Here is a 23,883-nt window from a genome sequence, read left to right as displayed (position 1 = left end):
GCCAGACTTTTCTCCATGCCTGTCTTGTTGCTGTCATCTCCCTTGACAACTTAAGTCAAATGACTGTCAAAATCCTAACACTGCAATGCTGTGCTACTCACTGAATAACATTAAGTAATCCATGTGGAATTGACTGTTAAGCCTTGACATGTTTTCATAAATCCAGAGAATGGACTTTTCTAGAAATCTGAAAAACTAGGTCTTCTGCCAATTACAGTACTCTAAGCTTACTGAAGTTAATGTAGCAGCAAAAGTGCTACACCATCTTATTGTTGTGCAATGTTCTTTCTCCACCTTTTTTATCACTAGCTTAGTTTTTTTTTTACCTCTAGCAGGTCAGCAAATCTGTGATCTGGAGGAATGTGAACAGACATTAAAGCTCCATTAAGCCATATTTTTAATATTAACATTAAACAAAATGACTAATGTGTCATGTGAAAGGGATGCTTGTAGTGCTGAACCCACTTAGAATTAATCTTTGCAGCTTTTAGCCTCATTTAGACAAACTGTTTTAGAGCAAACAAGTTCAGACAATCTCACTGTGAAGAACCAAATTAAACTGGTGGAGAAAGTTCAGCACGTTGGAGCTAAAGACCCAGATGTTTTCCTCAGGAGTTGGTGGGGATCAAAGCATAGCTAAAAGGCCAGTGAATATATCAGACAGACATATGTCAGGTGGTCAGAAACATGACACCAGTGAGATGTTCATGTTGCTCTGTGTCTGCTGGATGTATAAGTAAAGTTAGCAATTGTTTGCTAACACATTAGCCATAAACAACTTTAAAAACCAATGGTCTATCGGGTTTTTTTGTAGTCTGTCTGTCCCCTAGTGGCTAAAATAGCTTAATGCAGCTTTAACTTTTGTTTTATGGTTGGATATTCCATCTGGGTACATCATGAAACACTTTAGCTGGATATACCACTAGGCCTGTCGTGATAATTACGACCTCAGTCATTTTTGCTGACCTTGATATTGCTCAATGTGTTTACATGCATGTTTGTTTACATAAGAATGTCACCAACATTTTAGCTAACATGATGCCAGAATAAACAGCAGTTTTCTCTACCATTATATGGCTTGGGGTGCAGTGCTTAAGCATTTTTTAACAGCGCCTAAGCTGAATGAACAGAAAAAAACAAAAAACAATGCTGAGACACGTTTTTCTGTCATTTCTGGTTGCGCTGCTTCTGTCCTCTCATCTGCTGCTCTCTGTGTGGAGTTTCATCGTGGGCGGGGCTCAGGCAGCTCCACCCCACACACACACGTGCGCAGTTACCAACTTGGCAACTTTGTCGCTAGATTTAGCGACTTTTCAGACTCTCTTAGTGACTTCATTTATAAAAAGCGACTAGCGACAAATGTAGCGACCTATTCAGACCAACAGGGAAATGGTGAGAAATATATAATAATATATTCATATATTATATTGTAAATCATTTCCATGCATGCTGCTCAGAGTCCTCGGCTCTTCTGCCAACAGCGCTGGGGTCTCGTCTCTCCTCTTGTACCGTGTGCAGTCAGTCAATAGGTGTGGCGTGTGGGGCAGCAGGTTTGAGCTTCTCTCTCACTCGTTCTCTCTGGATCTCTGGATCACAGTGTTCCTATAGCTTGTAAATATTTAAATAGTTCGTTTGATCTTCTCCCTCGCTTTGTAGATTTTTTAAAAAACTTTACTTAAAATATGCAATGTCCCTGTAGTGAGTTTGTGATTTGGCTAAAGATTTCTCTCTCTCTCCCTTGCTGCAACCGACACAACCGTTATGCTTTATACAAATGAAAGTGATGGAATGCCATGCAAATGCCCTTAAAATGACAAAAATATTGTTAATCGCAAGTATCGCAGGACAATATATCGTCCAACAAAAGTAGTTATGGCGACAGGCCTATATACCACTTTCTGCTACTAAGTGTTTCACAGAACACAGGAATTGAACAAACTGTAGCAGCTGGTTGTAACCCAGCTGCAGAACGGGCATATTCATACGCAAGTCACGTGTACGGTTGGTGCAAGCCTATTGTGCCTGCCTGCACACTGACTCCAATTTAAACCATAATTTTATTACATTTTTGACATGACAGACAGAACTGGGATTGAAATGTTGTCTATTTAAATTAATTTGTGGTTTGGAGTCATTGTAAACTGGCTGTAACCACAACGGTTTGCAGCAGTGGCCTGGATTCTAGTCAGAGACCACCTTTGACTTCACTAGAAACTGAGAGTGTAAGTATGTGTGTTTCATCAAGCATTTAAAAGGTTATAATATGAGTTTTACAAGTGAGTATGTATGTGTTTGTGCACATCTTTAAGTGATGGTGGTCTGCAATAGAACCGGGAGATAAGATAAAGATGGTTAAAGAAAAAGCGAGAGACACAAAAAACGAGACAGATCGTGATTTAAGAGGGTGTTGTTAGCGAGGATTAAGTACTTCCACTAATGATAGTGCTGTGGCTGCTGGAGCTTCATTATTCTCAACTTTTGTTCTTTATCTCATGGCGGCTCTGGTGCAACAAGGAAAAGTAATACCTCAATTGCTAACCCTCTACTATAAAACCACACGCTCTGCTGGAGATGTGACAAGTAACGGCACATAGAAGTGCTGTGTTTGTATGACTGTCTAATAATAAAAACATTGACAGCATAAATTTGCATTCAAAGACTTATTGTACATTTCAAACTAATTTATCTGAAATGCTCTCAATCTAAACTTCCCCCCCCCCATCCCAATAGCATCAAAGTTTAAAGAAATGAGTGACTGCTTGAGCTTGAGGTATCAGTACAAACTGGGTGCGTGTCAAATGCTAGACTTTCTATGGGTAGCAGGGTGCGTTGGGAGAGAAATGCTCCCATGACCTTGTTTAAGCCCTGCAGTACCTTGAACTGTGACAAGTTAATTAATGAACTGCTATTTTCACCTATAAAAATATGCTAAGTTGAAGAGAGCTGTGTATGCTTGCGCATGTGGAGTGCTAAATAGCAAGAAGCCTTGGGCGTAATTAATGGACCTTGGTAAATTGTGTGTGTGTGAGTGTATTTTAAACTAAAATAGGAAATGAGAGAGTGAGAATGACTTGGTTCCCCACTGCTCAGCCCAGAGGTACTAACACATTTGGCTAGATTCCTGTACGACCCATTTTCCACTATTTATGTTCCCTCTCATACATGTGTCATAGTGGGGCACAATTACGGTAAAAGTAGCATAATTTGTCACACAAAAAGGTCCTTAAGTGGGACTGCAGTAATCGACCAAATGTGTTATCAGGCTTTCTGATCTACCTCATAATATGGTATTCTCTGCATCCATGCGGGTACAGCCTCCACGTATGACAGAATGACACACATGCTTTGTGTAGTTTATAAAGAAAAGTTTGTGTGATGAACAGGAAAGCAGATTTGTGTCACCACGAAAAAGAAAAAATGCCAATGTGGGAAATTGAACTATCCGTCTCAGCAAAAATACCTATTTACTGCTGGCAAATTGCTCTTACAGACACTGACTTTCATTATTCATCAAGCTAACCTCTGCAACTGACACACGGCCAGTGAATATATCATCTTTTATTACTCCCTACCAAAACAAAACCTTGCTTCTTGAGTGGAAAAGGACTGTGGCTGAATAACTACGAATCACACCACTTCTACTTCTGTCATTTTCACTGATAACATTGATATGTTTGAATTTGTAATGTTTTGGGGAACTTAAAACAACCGCTATATTCTGAGTTCCCGGTGTGATAGTGTTTTTTTTTTTTTTACTGGTGGGTCTAGCTATCTGACAATAAAAGAATGATAATGAATATCTATTTTTGTAATTTCAGGCAAGTATACAGGGACACTTCTTCAAGTGAGCGGGGCACGGAACTATATTGATGACAATGTGGTTTGAACTAATAGCCTTTTAAATTGAGCTATTGATCCTTCCTGATAATTATTTTAAAGGGAACCTTGAAAAGAAAATGGATGGACTAAAAAGTGTGAAGGAACATGGAGCGATATACTCACTTAACAGGCATCCAGCAAGATATCTATACAAAGAAATGCTGACAGTGTCTGAGTGAAGAAAATATCCGTTTTCTATTGACTCGACACAAATCACGTTTGGTAGTGTCAGTGTTAAAGAAAGGCTAATAGCGTCTGGGAATGGGTGGCAGAGATTGAGTAAGTGCTTTTGAAATCTGATCTATCTTGTTAATTAAGTCTCGATTCACTTTCTCTAAGATCAAATAGAGAATTTAGGACGCATCACTCAGCTGAAATAGACCTCATTCAGGAAATCATATATTTCTCACATTATTAAACACCTAAAAATGAAACAAAGTTATCATCACATACACTATATATTGTATGTATTTGGTCTCCATGCACTAAATCTATGTTGGGCTGATGGTGTATGCAACAGAATGAGTGTGAAAACCTGGTGGTTTACTTTGGGCATGACAAGGAAAATACCATTTAAAAGTAAATCCAAACTGAGAAATGTACTTGTTTCAAGTTCCCCTCCAGGCACGTTTTTAAGTATGTAAACATACTCTGATATGATTAATATTTTGTTTAACATGCTTATCCCACATAAAAAGTAAAAAAAACAAAAAACAAAAAACTCTGAAAGGAGGCTGGAAGCACATCTACTCTTTCCCCCTCATTGAGAAATTCTGGCTCTATTAATGCCCCGCCCACCACAGCTGCGTATTAGGTTGACCAGTGCCGGAGAGAGCACGGATGTTGGTGAGAGACATACATCCATGGTGAGAGAGAGGTGCGCGTCAAGATGGTGAGAGTTAGAGGAAACATCGCAGAGATTCAGCCATACATGTCTAAGCCTCAGTTAGACCCAGATGAGGAGTCTACTGTGCACCAAAATCGGCGACTAGCAGACGTATCAGAATGGTAAGTGTAGTTAGCGTCTTTTATTTGTTTAAGTTGTTTGTTAGCTTGTTAGCATGTAACTGGCAGTGGCTGATACAGCTTTAGTGGTTGTGAAACATACAATAATATTTGCTACGATGTGTGTTTACATTGTTATTACGTAACGTTAGTAGAAAGTTGAAGGACGCTCCAGAGTCCGGTTTGCATCCAAAAACTGCACACTCTACCATGTTTGCTGTCAAAACTTTCAGTACGCTAACTTAGTGCAAACACTCGCTCTCTGTACTGCCAAGTCCGCTCTGCACTGGGGGTTTCAGGTTTCTTTGCCGGTGGTGTTGCGATTGGCTTTTGAATTTGTGACGTACCAAATGTAGCTTGTCTGGAGTCTGATTGAATCTCAGATTTTAGGAAAGTGTACAGACATCTCCCCCTTCAGTAGAGGAATGTGAAAACACCTCTCTAGTGACAAACTTTGCACAGATACAAGTCAGTAAAGTCAATGTCTGACATTTTAGCGGACTTAAACATAAACACATTTTAGAGTGGAGGGGTACTTTAAATGTTTTGCATGTTTACATTGTAAAGTGACTGTGTTTTTAATATTTTATGCTCTTGTATCTTATATCACTGGGAAAAAAGCCTGCACACTGACACCCCCCCAAAAAACGTAGGCTCTTCAGATGAAATCATTTTTTTTTACATTTACAAAAAGGTGACACAATGTGAAAAATGTGACCAAAAAAGAAGTTGTCAGTGTGCTGACATTTCTTTCCTATAAGATGAGACTGTTGATCTTGGCTACACACACCTGAAGCTACTTCTGGAAAAGCATGGATTCAAAAGCACAAAGCCTTTCACATTTGTTCCTCTAGTATCTAAACAGACAAGAGAAGTTAGGAGTCCTAAAAATTTTGATATTCAGATGCATATTGACTCGATTTTGTGTACCTCAAACTGTAGGCACCACTATGTGAGATTTAAGATCTGACACACACATATTCTCAAACATCCATGTGATGAACATCAATAAAAAAGTCTTACCTTCCACTCCACTTATGCACTTGACACGGTCGCGGACCTCCACGTTGTATCCCTCAAACGACATGAAGACTCCATCGGGGTGGTAGGGCTCACGCTGCGTGTAAACCTTTGAATAGCTGTGCTGGAACTCAAACCGATCATAGCCGTCGTACTGCACTACTTTGCCGTACACCTCGAAGTATTTTTCCATCCAGCTGAAGGGCAGGTAGATCTCTCCACCTTCTCGCCGGCCTTTGATAGTAGATTCATCGTTGATCAGGCAGTCAATTTCTTCATACTTGATGCCCCCGACAACCCCAACTACAGGTGGGGGCTCTGGAGGTTGTGGAGGGTGTTGTTGGCTGCTGATGCTAGCATCCCCCACCTTGGGACTTGGAGCCACCAAGGCAGCTCGGGGCAGGAAGCGTAGGGAGGTGTCACTGGAGCAGCGGTTCCATAGCAACACAGTGATGAGTGTGAAGAGGGCGCAGATAACGATGAGGGTCTTGTAGTTCACCCGAGCAGCCAGACAGCGCATGGTCACAACCTGCCTGCATGACACAGACATAAACACAAGGGATACATTACAAGCATGTATGATTGATAATTTCTTGAGAAACCAATAACAAGTCATCTGGTATCGGCTTGTGAAGAAACCTGCACCTTACAACTCTCAGCACTGTAGACTGGCAGCCAGCTGTGAAATACAATACAGCAGTCTTAGTTTTTAAAAGCCCATAAAAACAGTATTGACTCATCATATCCTACTGAGTCACTGTTATTAGAGAGCAAAGGATAATGTGAAAAAGGTGCAAATGTAAATACGGTGACGTAAATTCAGTGCATATCATATAATGCAACTTGCATAATAACAGCGAGTACATTTAAATGTATGCAAAAGACCAGGTTCCTGGGAGAAATCAGAAGAAACACTTTAATATGAACTGTAGTAACCTGATTACTGTAGTATCTGCCTTTACATACAGCAGGTCAGGTTCTCCTCTACCCTTGAGTTTTTTTTGTCTGAGCATTTGGACTGACAGTGCAGTAAGAAGGACAGGCTGAGTGTCTGCACAGTGCACAGTTTGCTCTTTGAGCAAAAATGTGTCGGAATTTTAGTTTTAGTCAGACTCTGAATAAAATCATTTTGGAAACAAGGATGCATTGCTGTGTGTAAAGATCTTTCCTTTCATCCTGCAGCACTTCTGTTGCAGCAGGCCCCGTCTGAAGTCTTTGTCATGCACATGTGTACGTTTAAAAAGCTCATTAGAAACCTGGTTACGCATATACATGACCAAGATATCAGCTTTCTCCAGGAGCAATCTAGTTGGGGAAATTTCTAATCCCCTATCCCGATTTCTGAAACTGGGTTTCTAGTTTACATGACGTTTAAATAGAAAAGAAAAAGAAGCTCACTGTAACCAGGTTACTTAAGTGCATGTAAATGCACTGAACAACATAACCACTCTGCTCTTTTACAATAAGTTTAATTTTCTAGTGAAAAGTCAGTTGATTTATATTAATAGTGGTTATACCAAATAGATCAATTAAATGAGGTCCATAGGAATCCATAAATCATTTTAATACAACCAAAATAAACTAGAAAAATCTCTAATGCAAATTAGCTACACGGTAACACTGTTAAGCAGCAGTGGAGTCTACAGTACAAGTGTTATCCAGTGATTCTCTTGTTCTTGTTCACGAAACACTACATAAACCCGAGAGAATGCTGCTTGGAACAACTTTCCCTAAATAGATGACAAGTTGTAATTTGTGTCAAACACACATTTCTGCTGGCTTTTGTTTGGTGAAGAGACTGCCTAGCTGTGGATGAGTCAGAAGCACATGAGGACAGAGTTGGTAAATGCAAAGTCTGTTAGTGATTACACTCCACAAAAAACAAAAACAAATTCGGTGTGGTCGCACATGCAAAATGTCAGGTTTGTGACCAATAAGAAGCTCTGGATTGTGCTTTGATTGCCAGTGTGTGCATGTGTGTCTCATTTACTGACAAACAACGACTGTCTGCAATTGGTTGCATTTTTTGCACAAGTCTTTTGGTCCACTTGCCCATCAAGTTAACTTCTTGTTTTGGGTAGCTTTCAAGTCACTCCTCATTGCAACTTACAAACTTCTCTGTCTGGCATATCTACAATTAAAGGAATAGTTCAACATTTTTGGAAATGTTTATTTGCTTTCTTGCTGAGAGTTAAATGAGAACATTGATACCATTGTAACAAATGTAACAAAATACACCTACCAGAAGCTCTAAAGTTCAATGATTAACATGTTATTTTTTGTTTGTTTAATTTTTCCAAATACTGAAGAGAAAAAACAACAATTTGCCATTTTACGGGGGGACTATGTGCCAGACTATCTTATTCAGAGAGCAGTTACTAAGCAACCAGTGGAGACTCCAGGTAGTTACCGCTCCTGTTCAAGAAATAGTCGAGCACATAACCCCCCGTAAAATGGCCAATTGTCATTTTCACACCTAGTTTCTTGTACAGATTAAACAAACGAGATATAACGTGGGTGCACGGTGGCAGAGCGGCTACAGCTCCTGCCTCCCAATAAGGAGATCGTGGGTTCGTGGGTTCGATTCCCGGACCGGACCAACATCACACAATCTCTCAAAGTCTGCATGTCCTCCCCGTGTTACCGTGGGTTCTCTCCGGGTTCTCCGGCTTCCTCCCACCGTCCAAAGACATGCATGTGTAGGTTAATTGATAACTCTAAATTGCCCGTATTGAATGAATGTGTGAGTGAATGGTTGTCTGTCCTTGTCTGTGTCTGTGTTCGCCCTGCGACGAGTTGGCCACTGTCCAGGGTGTGCCCTGCCTAAGGCCCGAAGTCACTGGGATAGGCTCCAGTCACCCGCGACCCCCTAACGGGGACCAAGCGGTAGAAAATGGATGGATGGATGGAGATATAACGTGATAATTTATGAGCTTTAAGGGGTACAGGTAGGCCGATTTTTTCCCCCCTTTGAACAGAGCCAGGCTAGCTGTTTCCCCTTCCAGTCTTTCTAACCTATGTTAAATGGCAGCTGGCTCTAGCTACATATTTACCATACAGACACAAGAGTGGCATTGCTTCTCTCATCTGACTCTAGGCAAGAAAGAAACAATTGTATTTTCCAAAATGTCCAACTATTCCTTTAAACAAATAGTCCTCAAGATGTACTGGTGAGACAAACCATACCTCCCATCAGTGGCTACCAGACAAATCTAAAATTAATTTTAATGTTCTTTTGTGTAATTTTAGAGCGTTGCATGGAATGGCAGCTGTTTTTATCTCTGACCTGCTCAGTCCAAATTGCATCTTTATGTCCTTTAGATCCTCTGCCCAATTACCCTGTCGAAAGGTTTACAATAACACTCACAATTAAGTTGTATATTGACATTTCTAAATCCAGTCTTATTTATTAATTTTTTTTTTTACATAAAATGTTACTGTCACCACATGATTGTTTATATTCTATCTATATCAGATTATGTGTTTTCTTTGCATTTCCAATTTATACATTTATCTATGTTCATTATAGTTATCTGGATGTATTTTTATCTTCTCTGTGTAGCATTTGGGTGAACATTTGTTATTAAAGTGACTTGACTTGCTTACAGTAATGTATTCAATAGCAGTTCAACGTCATTCGAGATTGCACAAATTGCCATTTTATTTATAGGTTTGTTGATGGCCTAATTCTATATGAATGGAGACCTCAAACAATGCACCAAGCAAATCAGGCATTTTCACCAAGCCAGCGTGAAATCATTACATATACTGAGGTCTCCTCCTTCACACTAATTACAGCTTACTGCTCATAGAATTTACAATTACAGTGACGACAGAGTTAGGTCCTCTGATGACAGAGGAGGAAAATCATTACTCCCCAAATTCATTTCAATATCTTAGCTTAAACTAGCCACTACTAAAGGTCAGCTCAATTAATGTGCAGTAATTGGACAATAGCAATGTGCTACAGCATTGCAGTGTCAAAAATAACGATAGTGGCTTCTTATACAACGTTAATGTCTTAGATGACACTTAATAAATAGGAAAGTGGACTTCCGGACTGTGAATTCTGCTTAACAAGCAAATGTTCAGGGAGTGCAAGTTGTAGAAGATGAAGAAGAGGCTCCCTTAGGCTCAGGACTAAAACTGTAAAAGCCAAACACTGAATTTAGGCTCTGCTTGTGTAATAAAGGGGTTAAGATGTATCCGCTCAATTAGGCACAGAACATCTTTTTCCTCCAATACACAACTGAATAATTTTCGTTCCACAAGAAAAGGAGAAAAAACATTTAAAATATTTTCTTTCTTTCATATAAGCTCTAGTTTAGCTTTGGTGTATCTCTGCGCCTGATAAATTATTGCCACACATAAAAACTATGATTGATATTTAGAGAAATGTCAGCCTGGTGCAGTGATGAAAGACTGGGTCGACGGGAAAAGATTGGGAACTCTGACAACGCTGAAAATCTGTGGCAGAAGGCCTGGGGACTGCACCCTAAAAGATAAGTAGGACCGGCCCTGTCAGGGAACAGACTATAAATAATTTGCTCTTTTTATAGTGATTCGTCGCTAGTGTTGTGCTCAGGCTGAAGGTGGATAGACACAGACTTGAGCACTGCAGCATGGAGAGCATCCTAATGCCTCATGCTGACTACGAGACGATTTGTCTCAAGCCATGTCCCATTTCCTGAATGTAATTTAAACCCTGATGCAGCAACAGTGACATTAACTCCTCTTCCAGCACACTGGAAGTAGAGTTAATGTCACAGGTAAGCAAATTACAAGATGCAGTTTGTTTATCGATCAGAAATCAGGAATGTTCTGATTCAGGTAATATCACACTCCCTTTCAACTGCACCTGACAAACAAATAAGCGTTTGCCCATTTGCTATATGGTTGAAACTAGCTCTAGAGGTTGAAAACCAACCAGAAAGTAACTGGACATTTCTTGTAAAAAAAACAAAAAACAAAACAAGAGATAGAGACCAAGAAAGAGAGAGCGATTGAAAAGGCTGTGAAATCAGGAAAGCTAAACTAACCAGATACTGAAACGTTCTATATTTCATTACAATAAGTAAAAATTATAGCAGATAAAACTAGCAGATGCAACATTTAAAAAAAGAGTGATGAGATGACAAACTTTTGAAATTTCACTTGTCAGAGTGATATATTTGACAAGGCAGTTTGTAAAATCATATCTGCTGCGATGCATGAGCTAATTACGAGGCAAACATTTAGCTAGTTGCTTAGATAGTAGCTGCATAGTCTCTGGTGTATTTTGACTCAAATTCACTTACATCTATTACGAGTCTGTTCTCACCAGAAAAACAACAGCATTGGTTGTTGCTTAGAATGACTTATGTTTAGGTTTTCCTGACAAGTTGTTCGAATAATGAACAATGAAATTGGTTTTTATTGTTATACGACCAACATACCTGTGAGGGAGGAGGTGTGAATAGCTGACAGTATGTATGTGAATTCAACACCAGAGACTGCAGGCATATTTTCCCAACCTTAACCACGACCTCAATCATTTGCTAATCTTTAACCATGCAGTTGTAGTTACCTAAACTTTATCAGATATTAACCATAGAGGATGAAGATCAGAAAAAGCTTTTATGAGTCCTTTTTGAAGCAGTCATATGCATAATTTTATTTTTGTCGTTTTGGATTCGTTAAGAATGGACCTTTGTGTAATCCACTGGTTATCAGCTCAACTCAGGTAGTGTTGCATAGATATAATCCCCCTGGTATGTTTTGATCTGGATGGAAAACTACACTGACATGAAATGTATAAAAAAGACAGATGCAACTGGACAGGAGGTGAAAGACAATCCTGTTGGAGGATAAAAGCCTTCCATGCTTGACAGATTAAGGAAAATGACACTGGAAAACAAAAGCAGCTTTTCAGTTTACATGCTCCCAGTGTCCTGGCTCAGGAAATGAAGTTTAAGAAAATACAACAAAAAACCCAAACACTGTAATTTTATTATATCATTATACTGTACAGTAGGTCCGGGGTCAATGCTCTGCCTAATATTTTCTTGAATGAAACTGATGACAGCAATGTTTTGTAATTAAATAATGGCCACATTCTCAAGGTTCATGTGTTACAATAATGTTGACTTAATAGAACTATACTATGGACACAATACCTTACAATTTATCACTGATCTCTTGATAGAAAATGTGGAGATGTGTGACTATATCAATTAAATTTTCTCCTCACTCAAGATAAGCACATTCTTGTTTAGAAAGTTGGGCCACTTAAATATTTATTCCCTATGCAAAGAATAGATCCATTTACAATTAGCACAAGCACACATTTACAGGTTGTGCATGGTGCTACGTTTAGCTTAACACAAAGACAGGAGGCAAGGGGAAACAGCAGAAGTAATTATTTCAAAGTAACCTTACTTTATCAATAGAAAATGGCCCAATTTACCCATATACTGTTGCTATTTGGAAACATATTACACAAATAGTATATAGGCTGAAACAATGAATTGACTAATAGATTGGTCGACAGGCAGAAACTTGCCAAACATTTGCTTGTTCCAGCTTCTCCAGTAGAAAAATTTGCTACTTTTCTATATTTCATGTGATATTAAACTGAATATCAATGAGTTTTGGACTGTTGGCAGGACAAAACAAGACATTTGAAGACATCATCTGGGGCTGGGATCGATTTTTCACTGTTTTCTGATATTTTATGGACTAAATGATTAATCAATTGAGAAAATAATTGTCAGGGCATCGAAAATAGGAATTATATTTACTAATAACTGAATACAAAATGGTCCACTTAGACTAACAATGTCAAACTGCTGGTACGTCACATCTGACTTTGTAAAAGCTTAATGATCTGACTGACAAGTCCTGCAGGATATTGCTGACAGCTCTAAACTGTAGCTGCTTGAGCAAACATCGGCTTCTCACACTGACAGGACAAGCAACTTCACAGTCTTGATTTCCTGAGGTCCCAGGGTGCTCACATGTCCGATAATACACAGCTTTTTTGCTGCTTCTGCAGATCATCAAAGGCTTTAGACTTTGATATTGAGCACTTGCCTTTGTGCTGTGATCGACTGTAACATATGAGGGATCTCTGGGTGCCCTGAAGGTTGCTTCATCAAATGCAGCAAGTGATCCCCTGGCTTAAAATTATGGGTATTAATTCTGCCTGACATAGACAACAACTAGACTTTTGCAAATATTTGGATGTCTTTATCCCACAAATCCCCAGTAACAAGGCTGGGAAAATTCTATCAGGCACTTAATACTAAGATTGTTTGTTAATGCATAGAAAAGGTTAGGTGTTCTCAAAAGAATCTTATGAAATCAAATCTCTTCAATAGTGAAAAAACGACCTTGCGACCTTGTTAAATGCACTTCAAATCAAACGAGCTGCTAATCTCTTTCCTGGTCCCCAGTGCAGAGTGTACAACATTTACAACATGTCAAAACTGCTGCAGCAGCGAGCATAGGGATGGGTGAATGGAGTTGTTTTTCTTCTCTGGCTGTCCTCTGGCGTAAAAATCACAAGCAGTCATCACAGCAATAAAAGCTGAGTGCTCATGAGCCACCCTTGGGGAGCTATTGGAGCAGAAGCCCGGTGTATGCGTGAGATGCAGGTGTTGTAGCCCTAACTAAACTCCTGACATTTTCACTGCTCTCCTCCACGGGTGAAGTAAGGTAGGGGTTTGAGACCGCCTGTAAATTATGAGCTTATGCTGAAGCCATGAGGCATGTTAGCTCCTGTGGAGCTGGGAAGGTGTGTGTGTGTGTGTGTGTGTGTGTGTGTGTGTGTGTGTGTGTGTGTGTGTGTGTGTGTGTGTGTGTGTGTGTGCATGCATATGGATTGTGGGTGTCTGTTGTGGTTCTGAGCCTGATTATGATACTGTGTAGGCATCATGGTGAATTCAAGGCAACAACTGACAGGGGAAAAAATAACTTGCATCTTTATCCCATAACCATTTACAATGTGAGAAGAGTTACTATAAACCTCTTTTTCAGCCTGTTGCAACTCACATTCTATTACAGATATACAATATGTTATCGAAAGAAACTATTCAAAGTGTTGAGGGAAAAAACTAAACCAGTCCGTCATCAAAATATGTTAACACTCCCTCCCGGGCATTATTTACGACATTTCTACAACAGACGGATCACAGGAAAACAGAAATCATTAGAACTTGCTTCATAATGGTTAGTAAACTACAAGGTTGAGTCACAAATATCAAAGTAGGCATTGATCTGAGGTCAGTTATCGAGTTGTTAACTTTTACATTCAAGATGCAGCTGAACCTTTAAAGAGGTGCAAATGTAAGTCACCTGAGATTGTGTAATATGGCAATAAGTCAAAGTAAGAAAAGAAGAAGGCAAGGTTAACTGGACATGCCTGTTGGTAAAGTACACTTAATAACCATAACAAGTTAACCACTACAGTTTTATAAATGTTGTGCAGAATCTGCAGTTACCTGTTTCAGCCTGGCCAGTGTGTGTGCAGGCCCTCTCTCTTTCTCTCTCACTGACTGCAGCAGAGAGACCTGAATATTCATGGGGCAACACCGGGGACTCACTTCAAGGAAAACTGCTTGTCGTATTGTCACTGTCTGCCCGATAGATTTGGTTGTTTTTAAAATAAAGTTCTAAATGTAGTGACATCAAGGCTCTAACAAATAATTATTTTCATAATAGATTAATTTTCAGAATATCTTCTCAATTAGTCGATTGGACATTTGTTCTATAAAAAGCCAGAAAATAGAGAAATATACAATTTCCTAAAGCCCAATGTGACGTCTACACGTCTTGTTCTGTTGCTCAACAGCCCCAAACCCAAAAATATTCAGTTTACTATAGCATAAGACAGAGAAAACCAGCAAATCCTCACAATTGAAACTGGAACCAGAGAATGTTTGCTTGAAAAATAAATTAAAATGATTAATCAATTATGAAAATAGATTCTGATTAATTTTCTGTCAATTGACTAATTGACTATTTGTTGCAGCTCTGAGTGACACAGTTACAAATTTGGAAACACTGCCGTGGTTTCAATTGTGACCCATCCCGTCCCCATGAAACTGTAAAACATACACTTAAAACTAAAACCTTGGTGTTACTCCAGGCCTGCAAATAAGGTATGGTCACCTGACAGACAAACCTACACACACAACAGACTAACAAGTTAACATTTATCACTGCTCTATAATAAAGCTTTGTTTAGAGGCAGCCGAGAAGTGAGTAAACAGCTTTGAATTTAATGCGCCTGTGTGTTTTATCTCTAGTAGGAGGATTAAGCAGGTCATTACCAAAAAGCTTATAACTGAGGCCTACTGAGGGATTAAGCAAACTCCTAATCAAATGGAGGGGAGACCAGAGAAAAATATATAAACAAGACATTTATGCATCATTTTAGAGGCAGGTCATGTAAGCTGCATGTCTTACAACATCATAGAAACAAATACGGATCTAAAAAGACATGGAGTGGCAAAGGATACTAAAAGCTAAGAAACAAATCATTCTATATAAGACTTAGTGCACATGGTCTACAAGTGCTGCAACAAGAATCTGGACCGTGTAAGGCGGGGGGAAGACATGAAGCCTGCAGCCTCATACTTTTGAGTACTATTTAACATACTGTTAAACAAAAACAACATGACTCAAGTACCTTCCAATTAGAAGCAATTTACACCATAATAGTTTATTATCTTTTTATTTTCTTTGCAGGTAGGGTAAGACTAAGCTCAAAGTTTGAAACACGCGTTGAAATCCAAAGTAGCTGTCTTTCCAATTTTTTTTGTGTTCTCTGTCTGTTGTGACCAGTTGATGGTTTCAAAATACACAAATGATTACACATTGGCCATGTTGTGACATAACTTTCTCAAACATAAATAAGCTAAATAAATATAATGCCATGTCAAAATATTAGCCGTGGTATGAAGTGGTGCGCCTTTATCCGGAGAATGCAACAGTGCTGTATGAGGGTGTGTGTCAGTGTCTCAAGTCCAGCAGTTTCTCTTCATGCAGACACACAATTACCCATGTTATACAAGCTAATGAACCCACAGTTAGTTCAAAGAGCTTCATCTTTCTTTATGCTATCAAAGATGATGACTCAGTGATGACAAGAGGAGGGATGCAGGGCTTTGGTGGACTTCAGCTACACTTTCAATCATTTCATCATACAAGCAAGATCGGCCTATTTTTCACAAAAATACCCAATGTTTCAGCTAGGCCGTAATCAGGGGTTGTGCTTTTACTTGACAATTTTAATCATTTTTGGGGACGTGTCTCCTTTTTTAGCAGAGATTGTATCCACTCCAGCTTCCATGGCACAAGAGCACTTTCTACAAACAATTTCCATACGGTTACTACAGCCTCTCCTCACTGACAAGCAAATCGTAAATTGCAACCTTGGATAAATTAAAGCACTTGCAGCTGTGAAAGAGAGTGCAGGAAGGCTAAGAGGGGGTGGAGTAATACCGGTCTTCAGGTCCACTACGTGGCTATGAAGGAGCTTCTACTTAATTATAACAGAATGGTGAATGACGCAAGAACACGCTACTTCTCAAATCTCATATCGGAAAATCACTACAATCCTTGGTTTTTATTCAAGACTAACGATCAACTAGTAAATCCAGACTGTCCAAATGTTCCTGTTTATTGTGGTGCTGACTGTGACTTTAAAAAAACAACAAACCCCCCCCCCAAAAAAAACAACAACAACTTACTTTACAGAGAAATTGGAGTCGATCAGGGCCAATATATTGCCCTGTACAGACTTTCACTGATGAAACTGAAACTGCTAGTGTTCAGGCCCTCCTAAAAAAGCGTGGGATTGACTGTACAGGTCAGATTTCAAAATTACCTTTTATATTAAAAATACGTAAAAAAAAAATTGTGGCACATCTTGCTGCTGTGGAAGATAACGATATCTTTGAAACCTTCCAATCTGGTTTTCGTCAGCATCACCGCACAGAGACTGCCCTTCTTAAAGTCACTAATGACCTTTTAATGACCAATGATGCTGGCATGTGTTCCATTCTTGTACTGCTTGATTTGAGTGCTGCTTTTGATACAATCGATCATAGCATTTTATCACAGATTGAGGAAATGGGCAGGCATATCAGGCACTGGGATCAAATCCTATCTTTCAGACAGAAAATACTGTGTGTCCATTAACAACCATAGGTCGTCATTTGCTACTGTCAAGTATGGGGTACCTCAAGGGTCAATTTTGGTACCAATTTTATTCTCTCTTTATATGCTCCCACTAGGTAATATAATTCGTAGACATGGTGTTTCCTTTCACTGTTATGCTGATGACACACAGTCGTATGTCCCCGTCAAGCCAACTGACCTCAGTATGCTGAGTTCTTTACAGGAGTGCGAAATAGATGTAACAAACTGGATGTCAAACAATTTTCTTCAATTGAACTCAACCAAAACAGAAATTCTTGTCATTGGCTCCAGCAACATAAACAGTCAAATACTGCCATCTACTGGGTACCTGTCTGAGTACATAAAGCCTGTGGCCAGAAATCGTCTTGTTTGACTGTAATATAAAAAGGGACAGTTCACCCCAAAATCAAAAACACATATTTTTCCTCTTACCTGTAGCGCTATGTATCCATGTAGATTGTTTTGGTGTGAGTTGCCGAGTTTTGGAGATATCAGCCGTAGAAATGTCTTCTTTTTTTTTTATATATATAATGGGACTATGTGGCACTCAGCATGTGGTGCTCAAAGCACCAAAAAAAAAAAAAAAAAAAACATTTGAAAAACTCAACAGCAATGTCTCTTTCCAGAAATCCTGACCCGGTTACTCAAGATAATCCACAGATGTTGTTGTGAACAGTTTCATTTAGGGACTATTTTCTTTCTACCAAGAGTTCCTATATGAAACAACTCACACCAAAACAATCTAGATGGATAAATAGCACTACAGGTATGAGAAAAAATATGTATTTTTGATTTTGAGGTGAACTGTCCCTTTAAGCTTTGAGCAGCACGTTACAAAACTTGTACAAACAACAACTAAGGAACACTGCCAGAATTCGACCTATGTTAAGTTTTAAAGATACTGAAGACTTTTTACATGCCTAAATAGAAAAACTGTAGACTGGCTACAGACAGTACAGGTTGTCTGTATACTGACCCAGCTGCCAGGCTTTTAACCAGAGTAAACAGGTTTGATCACATCACCCTGGTTTTAGCCTTGTTACACTGGGTTCCAGTACGTCTTAGAAGTGATTTTAAGGTGCTTTTAATTACTTACAAGTCACTAAATGGTCTGACTCCTCAGTATATCTCAGATCTTTAATCACCGTATGACCCTGCTTGCACCTTGAGATCCTCTGGCAGGGGCCTTTTATCTATTCCAGACTTCGGCTGAAGACTAATATAAAGGGGACAGAGCTTTTGAAATAAGAGCCCCGAGGCTCTGGGACACCCTGCCCGAGGAAATACGACAGGCTGAGTCAGTGGCTTCTTTTAAATCTAAGCTTAAATTGTACTTTTATCACACCGCCTTCCCTGATTTCATCCGATTCCAGTTTTTATTATTTAGTGTTTAATATGTTTGTTCTATTATTGTTGTGTTTTATTTGTTATGTTTTATATGTTCTTTGCTTGCTATATGAAGCACTTTGTAATTCAGTTTTAATAAGTGCTATATAAATAAAGATATTATTATTATTATTATTATTATACTGACCTCTAATCCATTCACAAAGAAATGGTCAACTGGCTGGACATCCTGTCGACATTCACCACCTTCAACAGTCTTTCCACAGCTGGTTCTTCTGGTACTTTCTGCTTGCAGTTTCCTCAGCACCTATACACAACAGAGGAAAAAGTGGAATTCCATTATTGTGGCTTAAAGTTATCCATTAAAAAAAAAGGTACATAAACGTGCATACAAATATTTAATTTGTATGCGCATTTGTAAGACATGCAAAAGCATGTAAGTTTAGGTATGCAATGTAGAGACAGTCAGATCAGTAGTCATTTTTATTTATATAGGCCAATATCACAAATTTGCCTTAAGGAGCTTTACAATCTGTACAGCACCCTCTATCCTTAAACCCTTAATACTGCGTATTTGTCTGCATATGAACGTATACAGACATTAACATACGTATAGATATTGTTGTTCCCTAGTTTTGTTCATGCTGTTTAAATTTCTGAGTGTGTCTTTTCCTTTTGTGCATCTGTAATCATGTATATTCTATCCTTTTAACTTTGATTTAAATTGATCCTCTAGAACAGTGGCTCCCTTTTGTGTTAGTGATCCTTAATTCAAAGCCATATCTACCTGTGCCACCTCGTCACAAGTTGCATGTCCATGAGTTGGAAGCTGTTCGAGGAGTTATTTTCCCTTCTCAGATTATTTCATTTGAGTCATTTTTAGTCGTCTAAAGAGGTAAAACTATACCATATTTCACAAGGAAAAGACAATAGTCTAATAAATAAACCTGTGTAGCAGAATTCTGTGTTATATTATTTCTTACCCCATCTTGCAACCCCTAGCTTCATCTGGTGTCTCCTTCCATCAATTTCAAATACCTGCTTATTGCTATTCAGTCACTATGGGACGGATAATTGCAGGTTTAGGCCGGGTTTATCCCAGCGTGCTTTGGGGGAAAGTTAAAAACAGTGGACAGGTTGCTGGCCCATCATGTTTTAAATACTCACATGGCTGACACGATTTAAAGTATTAGTTACAGCTGCTGATCAGTTGATCGTCATGCAGAAGAATGAATTCCTTCCATTCTTCAAATGAAATAATTTAACAGGCTAAATGTTTCCGGAGGTAAATTACGATTGATTTCTCCTGCATGCTAAGCAGCTTTTCAATAAAATGTTTTCAGAGGGAACAAAATTATTAACTGTTGTAATTCTTTGTCACTGTGGCTAATTATAACCTTAAATCAATGTTCCATAGACTTTGACACTAATGCTCTATAAATTAAGATGAGGAAACAAATACATATTTGTAATTGCAGCCATGATGAATTTATAGGCTTTCCGACAGCAGGGTCATTAATGTATAATCAATCTATCAGTGCAAATATGCGGAGAGTGACATGGATAATTTACTCTGCAATTAATCTCCCCAATGTATTTCTAGCCCCTGTTGAAACAGGCTATTAAACTAAAGAAGGTGCTAAATCGCCACATCAAAGAGAGCATTTTGATCTTTTTATGAAATGTGCTTATTGACAAAGCACTTAAATTAGATATTGTAGAAATAAAACCAGCTGGGCTCCTTCTGTCATTACAGGGCCCACTGCAGGCCAAGAATAAGACATGGTGAAATGGACAAGACAACAGAACATCTTACAATACAATGCAATCCAATTAGGAATAAATTAAATGAGTCAAAGCCTCATTCATTGCCGCTAATGTTCTTCCTAAGTGTCTTCTCTCTCAACTACACGTTGAAGACACATCTGAAGAATTTAACAGTAAAAGATTGCAGAGTGCTGATGGCTAGTTGAACCAAAACTCCAGCCTTTTTGTCAGTTATCAGATTCTGTACCCCAACCTTGGCTAAAGAAGCAAAATTCCAAACTTTATTAAAAGGTAATTTATGTTCAAAACCTGTAGCTACATCCTGCATAAACAATCTTTATTGCATAATGTCTGAGAAACAAAAACTTTTTAATTTTAATTAAATATTTACTGCTATAATTACACTCTGATGACACAAGGGGAGGATGTGTGTGTTTGTGAGTGCATAACCTGCCTTCATCTGAAAGATGGCACAATATAACCTGGCTACTGTATGGGCGTACTGATGCTTTTTGAGGCAGGTGTGCAGAGGTGGGAAGTAGAAAATGAGAGTGAAAGTCAACCTAGAGCATCTCATTCTTCCTGGAGCTTTTCCTGCACCACACCTGCCATCTAGGCATTTTCTAGGCAACATTTCATATCTAGATATCTCCTTTCTCTGAACATCTGGATATAGATCAAGATCAAGAATAACATACTAATCTATACATACTGCTGCGTGTAGCCATACAAAATAACACGCATCTGTGTTAAACCAAAAGGACCATCACACAGGCAGTGCTATCTGACTTTGAGAAGTCACAGGAGCCGAGTGTGTGTGGATGTGCCATTAGGGTTCTCTTCACTAACCCCTGCATGCACAAATTATCAGATAATTTGGAAATATGTTTCAAGCCACAAAATGAAAAAAAAAAAAAGGTAGACTAGTTGTGTCTATCAGCACACGTTTGTTTCCAGATCGTCAGTTTTCCCTGTAGTTGGCTGTAGTTGTTGAATTGCGTTACGTTATACTGACAGGTGTTTATATTATTTTGCCCAGCCTCCAAAATTATCATAAAGTTGAATCAACACCTCTAAAACAGTTTCAACAAAAACTGAACATTATAACCTTCATGTAGGTTGGATTTATTGCAGGACCGTTGTTTTAGACTGCATTAGATTTTAGCCACGTGAACCTAATAAACTGGCAATTACATAAGACTTGACGATGACGAAGACCTTCTTTTTCAAAAGATTTTTATATTTGAATTTCTTAGAAGTTTCATTTGTAAAGTTGAAGTTGAACCAGGGTAATGTATGAGTAATAGAAATAATCTCTTAAGGATGTGTAATCAAGGGCGGTGAAAGTCAAGAACTCCTACTCCCCTTCAAGGTGGCTTAGCATGTGGCTCTCAAAGCTTAGCACTGCGCTGACACCATTTTCATAGCCTTTACATATTGTCCCATTTAATTGACCTTTCTTAAGCAAGGAGTTGACACCTTGCATATGAATCACGAACATCAACTTTATGGTTCTCTCCTGTGAATACATTTTGAACATTAGGCTGGGGATATTTCTTTTACGGCGGCTTGACTGAGAATGATATTAGGTCATTAATTATTTTAGTCGCTCCTCATTTGCTGCCATCCTGACACAAGCAGCTATCTATCAGGACTTGTAGTCAGGGTAAAAAGAGAGATGGAGACCCATCTGTTGGGCATTCATAATAGATCCATTTTCTCTGCTGGAGTGAAAGGCTGGCCAAACATTGAATGATCGCACCACTGATGCCACCATGGTGCCAGCGATCATTGACCATCTGATGCCCAGAGCAATATCCAAGAATTCTGAGTCTGCAAAGTGAAGATCTTGTTTAATTGAGATTTCTGCTTGCAGAGCTGGAACGAACTGATTAAATGTAATCACTTTATTAGACATTTCATCCACTCTCCCTCCCCTTTTTCACAAAACACATGCAAACCAGAGGCGTTGTGATACTCACATTTTCAGATTCAATACAACTATCAGTTTTAAGGTCAACATTTCAATTAGAGTTTCGGGCTGCACCTTTATTATCGATTCATTGACTTTTTCAATTAGTCATCTAGGTTATAAAATGTTTCAAAATAGTGAAAAAATACCATTTACAATTTCTCCCAGCCCAGGGTGATGTCTTCACTTTGCTTGTTTTGTCCAACCAGCAGTCCAAAACCTAAATATATTCAATTTACATATATGACAAAGAAAGGTAGCAAACCCTCATATTTGAGAAGCTGAAACTGGGGTAAATGCTTGGCATTTTTGCTTGAAATATCACCTAAACGATTAGGCTAATCAGTTAACGAAATCTATGCCACGTCAAAACCAATATAATAACTGTGTGGTCCACTCTGTTATGTGTGTGCGTGTGTGTACAAAGAGATACAGAAACAAAAAGCTACATTTAGAACATTCAATTTGTCATTGGTGTCTTTTTTCAGACTAATTTACATTATGCATGTTTTATACCAAAGGTTAAATAAAACATGCACTCTTGAAGAGGTAATTGAAACTCTTGCTCATTACCTATTCATAATGACCTGTCAAAAGCGATAAAAATGAGGTGATCTGGGGTGCATCTTATGGACTGCAATGAAAGAATACAATGCTTCTACCCACGCAAAAAAAGCCAAGCCCCAAACACTGCTTTATGGACCTCTTATCGAAGCCAATGTGATTATTTTACCAGAGTTCAATCAATGAGCACACTTTAAAAGCCACAAACTTGGAGGCCCAAGCTAGTCACCAATGCTAGGAATATTCTCCCAAAGCACGGGCTCCATGCCAACCTCTCCCAACTCTCAGAACATTAGGGTAATTTTCACACTGGATTTAGCGAACAAAGAGTGTTTCAGTAGGCCTGCACCACATGCTGGGAGATGCGTTGTGGTTGTCACAAGTGTTCAGCAATATAGACAGTAAATTCTGATGTTATTTAGTGGTGCTTTGCATACATTCAGGGGCTCTGTTGCTCCCTTTTTGTGCCTGTGAAGAAATGTGGGTCTGTTGCAGTGGCTTACACCCAGACTGGGTGCAGCTGTTCACCCACGGTTTGCTCTCTTCTTTCCCATGCAGAAACAATTTTCCATTTGTGAATTCCCTAAAAAACTACATACTTCCACACTTCACCCGCAGCATCATAAGTTAGTTAATCTTTAAATAAACATACACTCTAAGCTACTTTTTTCAGTCATTAGATCACGGTAATATCAGTGTTAGAGTGACACAGTTGAAGGCTGAGGCAACAAGCACAAACAGGCTCTGGGGAGGCGGGTGGAATCAGTGCGCAAACACAGTTCAAAACAGAGAAACTCAAGTGTCTCTGAGAGCCACTCCTGCTTTGCACTCTAACTCTAAACTGAAGAAACAGGATGAGAGGATAAGACTTGGAGTGGGAGGCAGCAAAGGCAAACTTGCAAGAGGAAGCCAAGATGAAAGTAAATAAGAGTTTGGAAGTTTTTGGAAGCCGAGTAAATACCCTTGGTGCCTGTCAAGACTCTGTGGTGCTCTCTGCAGTGAACTCTGCTTTCATGCTTGTAGGCAAAAGATGGGGATGGAAAGACTATACCATCAGATTCCAGCAATAAGTCACAGAAGCAGCAAATAAATACACACACACAACCTTTAGCAACAGCAATAAACCAGTTATGTTTACCACAGAT

At 39.0% G+C, this 23,883-nt stretch overlaps 1 protein-coding gene across 1 annotated transcript in view; it reads right to left on the bottom strand.

Annotated features, from left to right (window-relative positions):
* Positions 1–23,883, bottom strand: part of glceb (glucuronic acid epimerase b) — a 58,904-nt gene that overhangs the window by 16,132 nt on the left and 18,889 nt on the right. The window contains exons 2-3 of the mRNA XM_044190561.1: positions 18,623–18,742; positions 5,908–6,437 (exon numbers count right to left, since the gene is read on the bottom strand). Coding sequence (XP_044046496.1) covers positions 5,908–6,424 — 517 coding nt within the window. The 5' untranslated portion in view covers positions 6,425–6,437; positions 18,623–18,742. The remainder of the gene's footprint in view (positions 1–5,907; positions 6,438–18,622; positions 18,743–23,883) is intronic.

The sequence above is a fragment of the Siniperca chuatsi genome, linkage group LG1, assembly GCF_020085105.1.
Source record: "Siniperca chuatsi isolate FFG_IHB_CAS linkage group LG1, ASM2008510v1, whole genome shotgun sequence".
In the NCBI taxonomy this organism is placed as follows: Eukaryota; Metazoa; Chordata; class Actinopteri; order Centrarchiformes; family Sinipercidae; genus Siniperca; species Siniperca chuatsi.
This window is presented reverse-complemented; position numbering and strand designations above follow the sequence as displayed.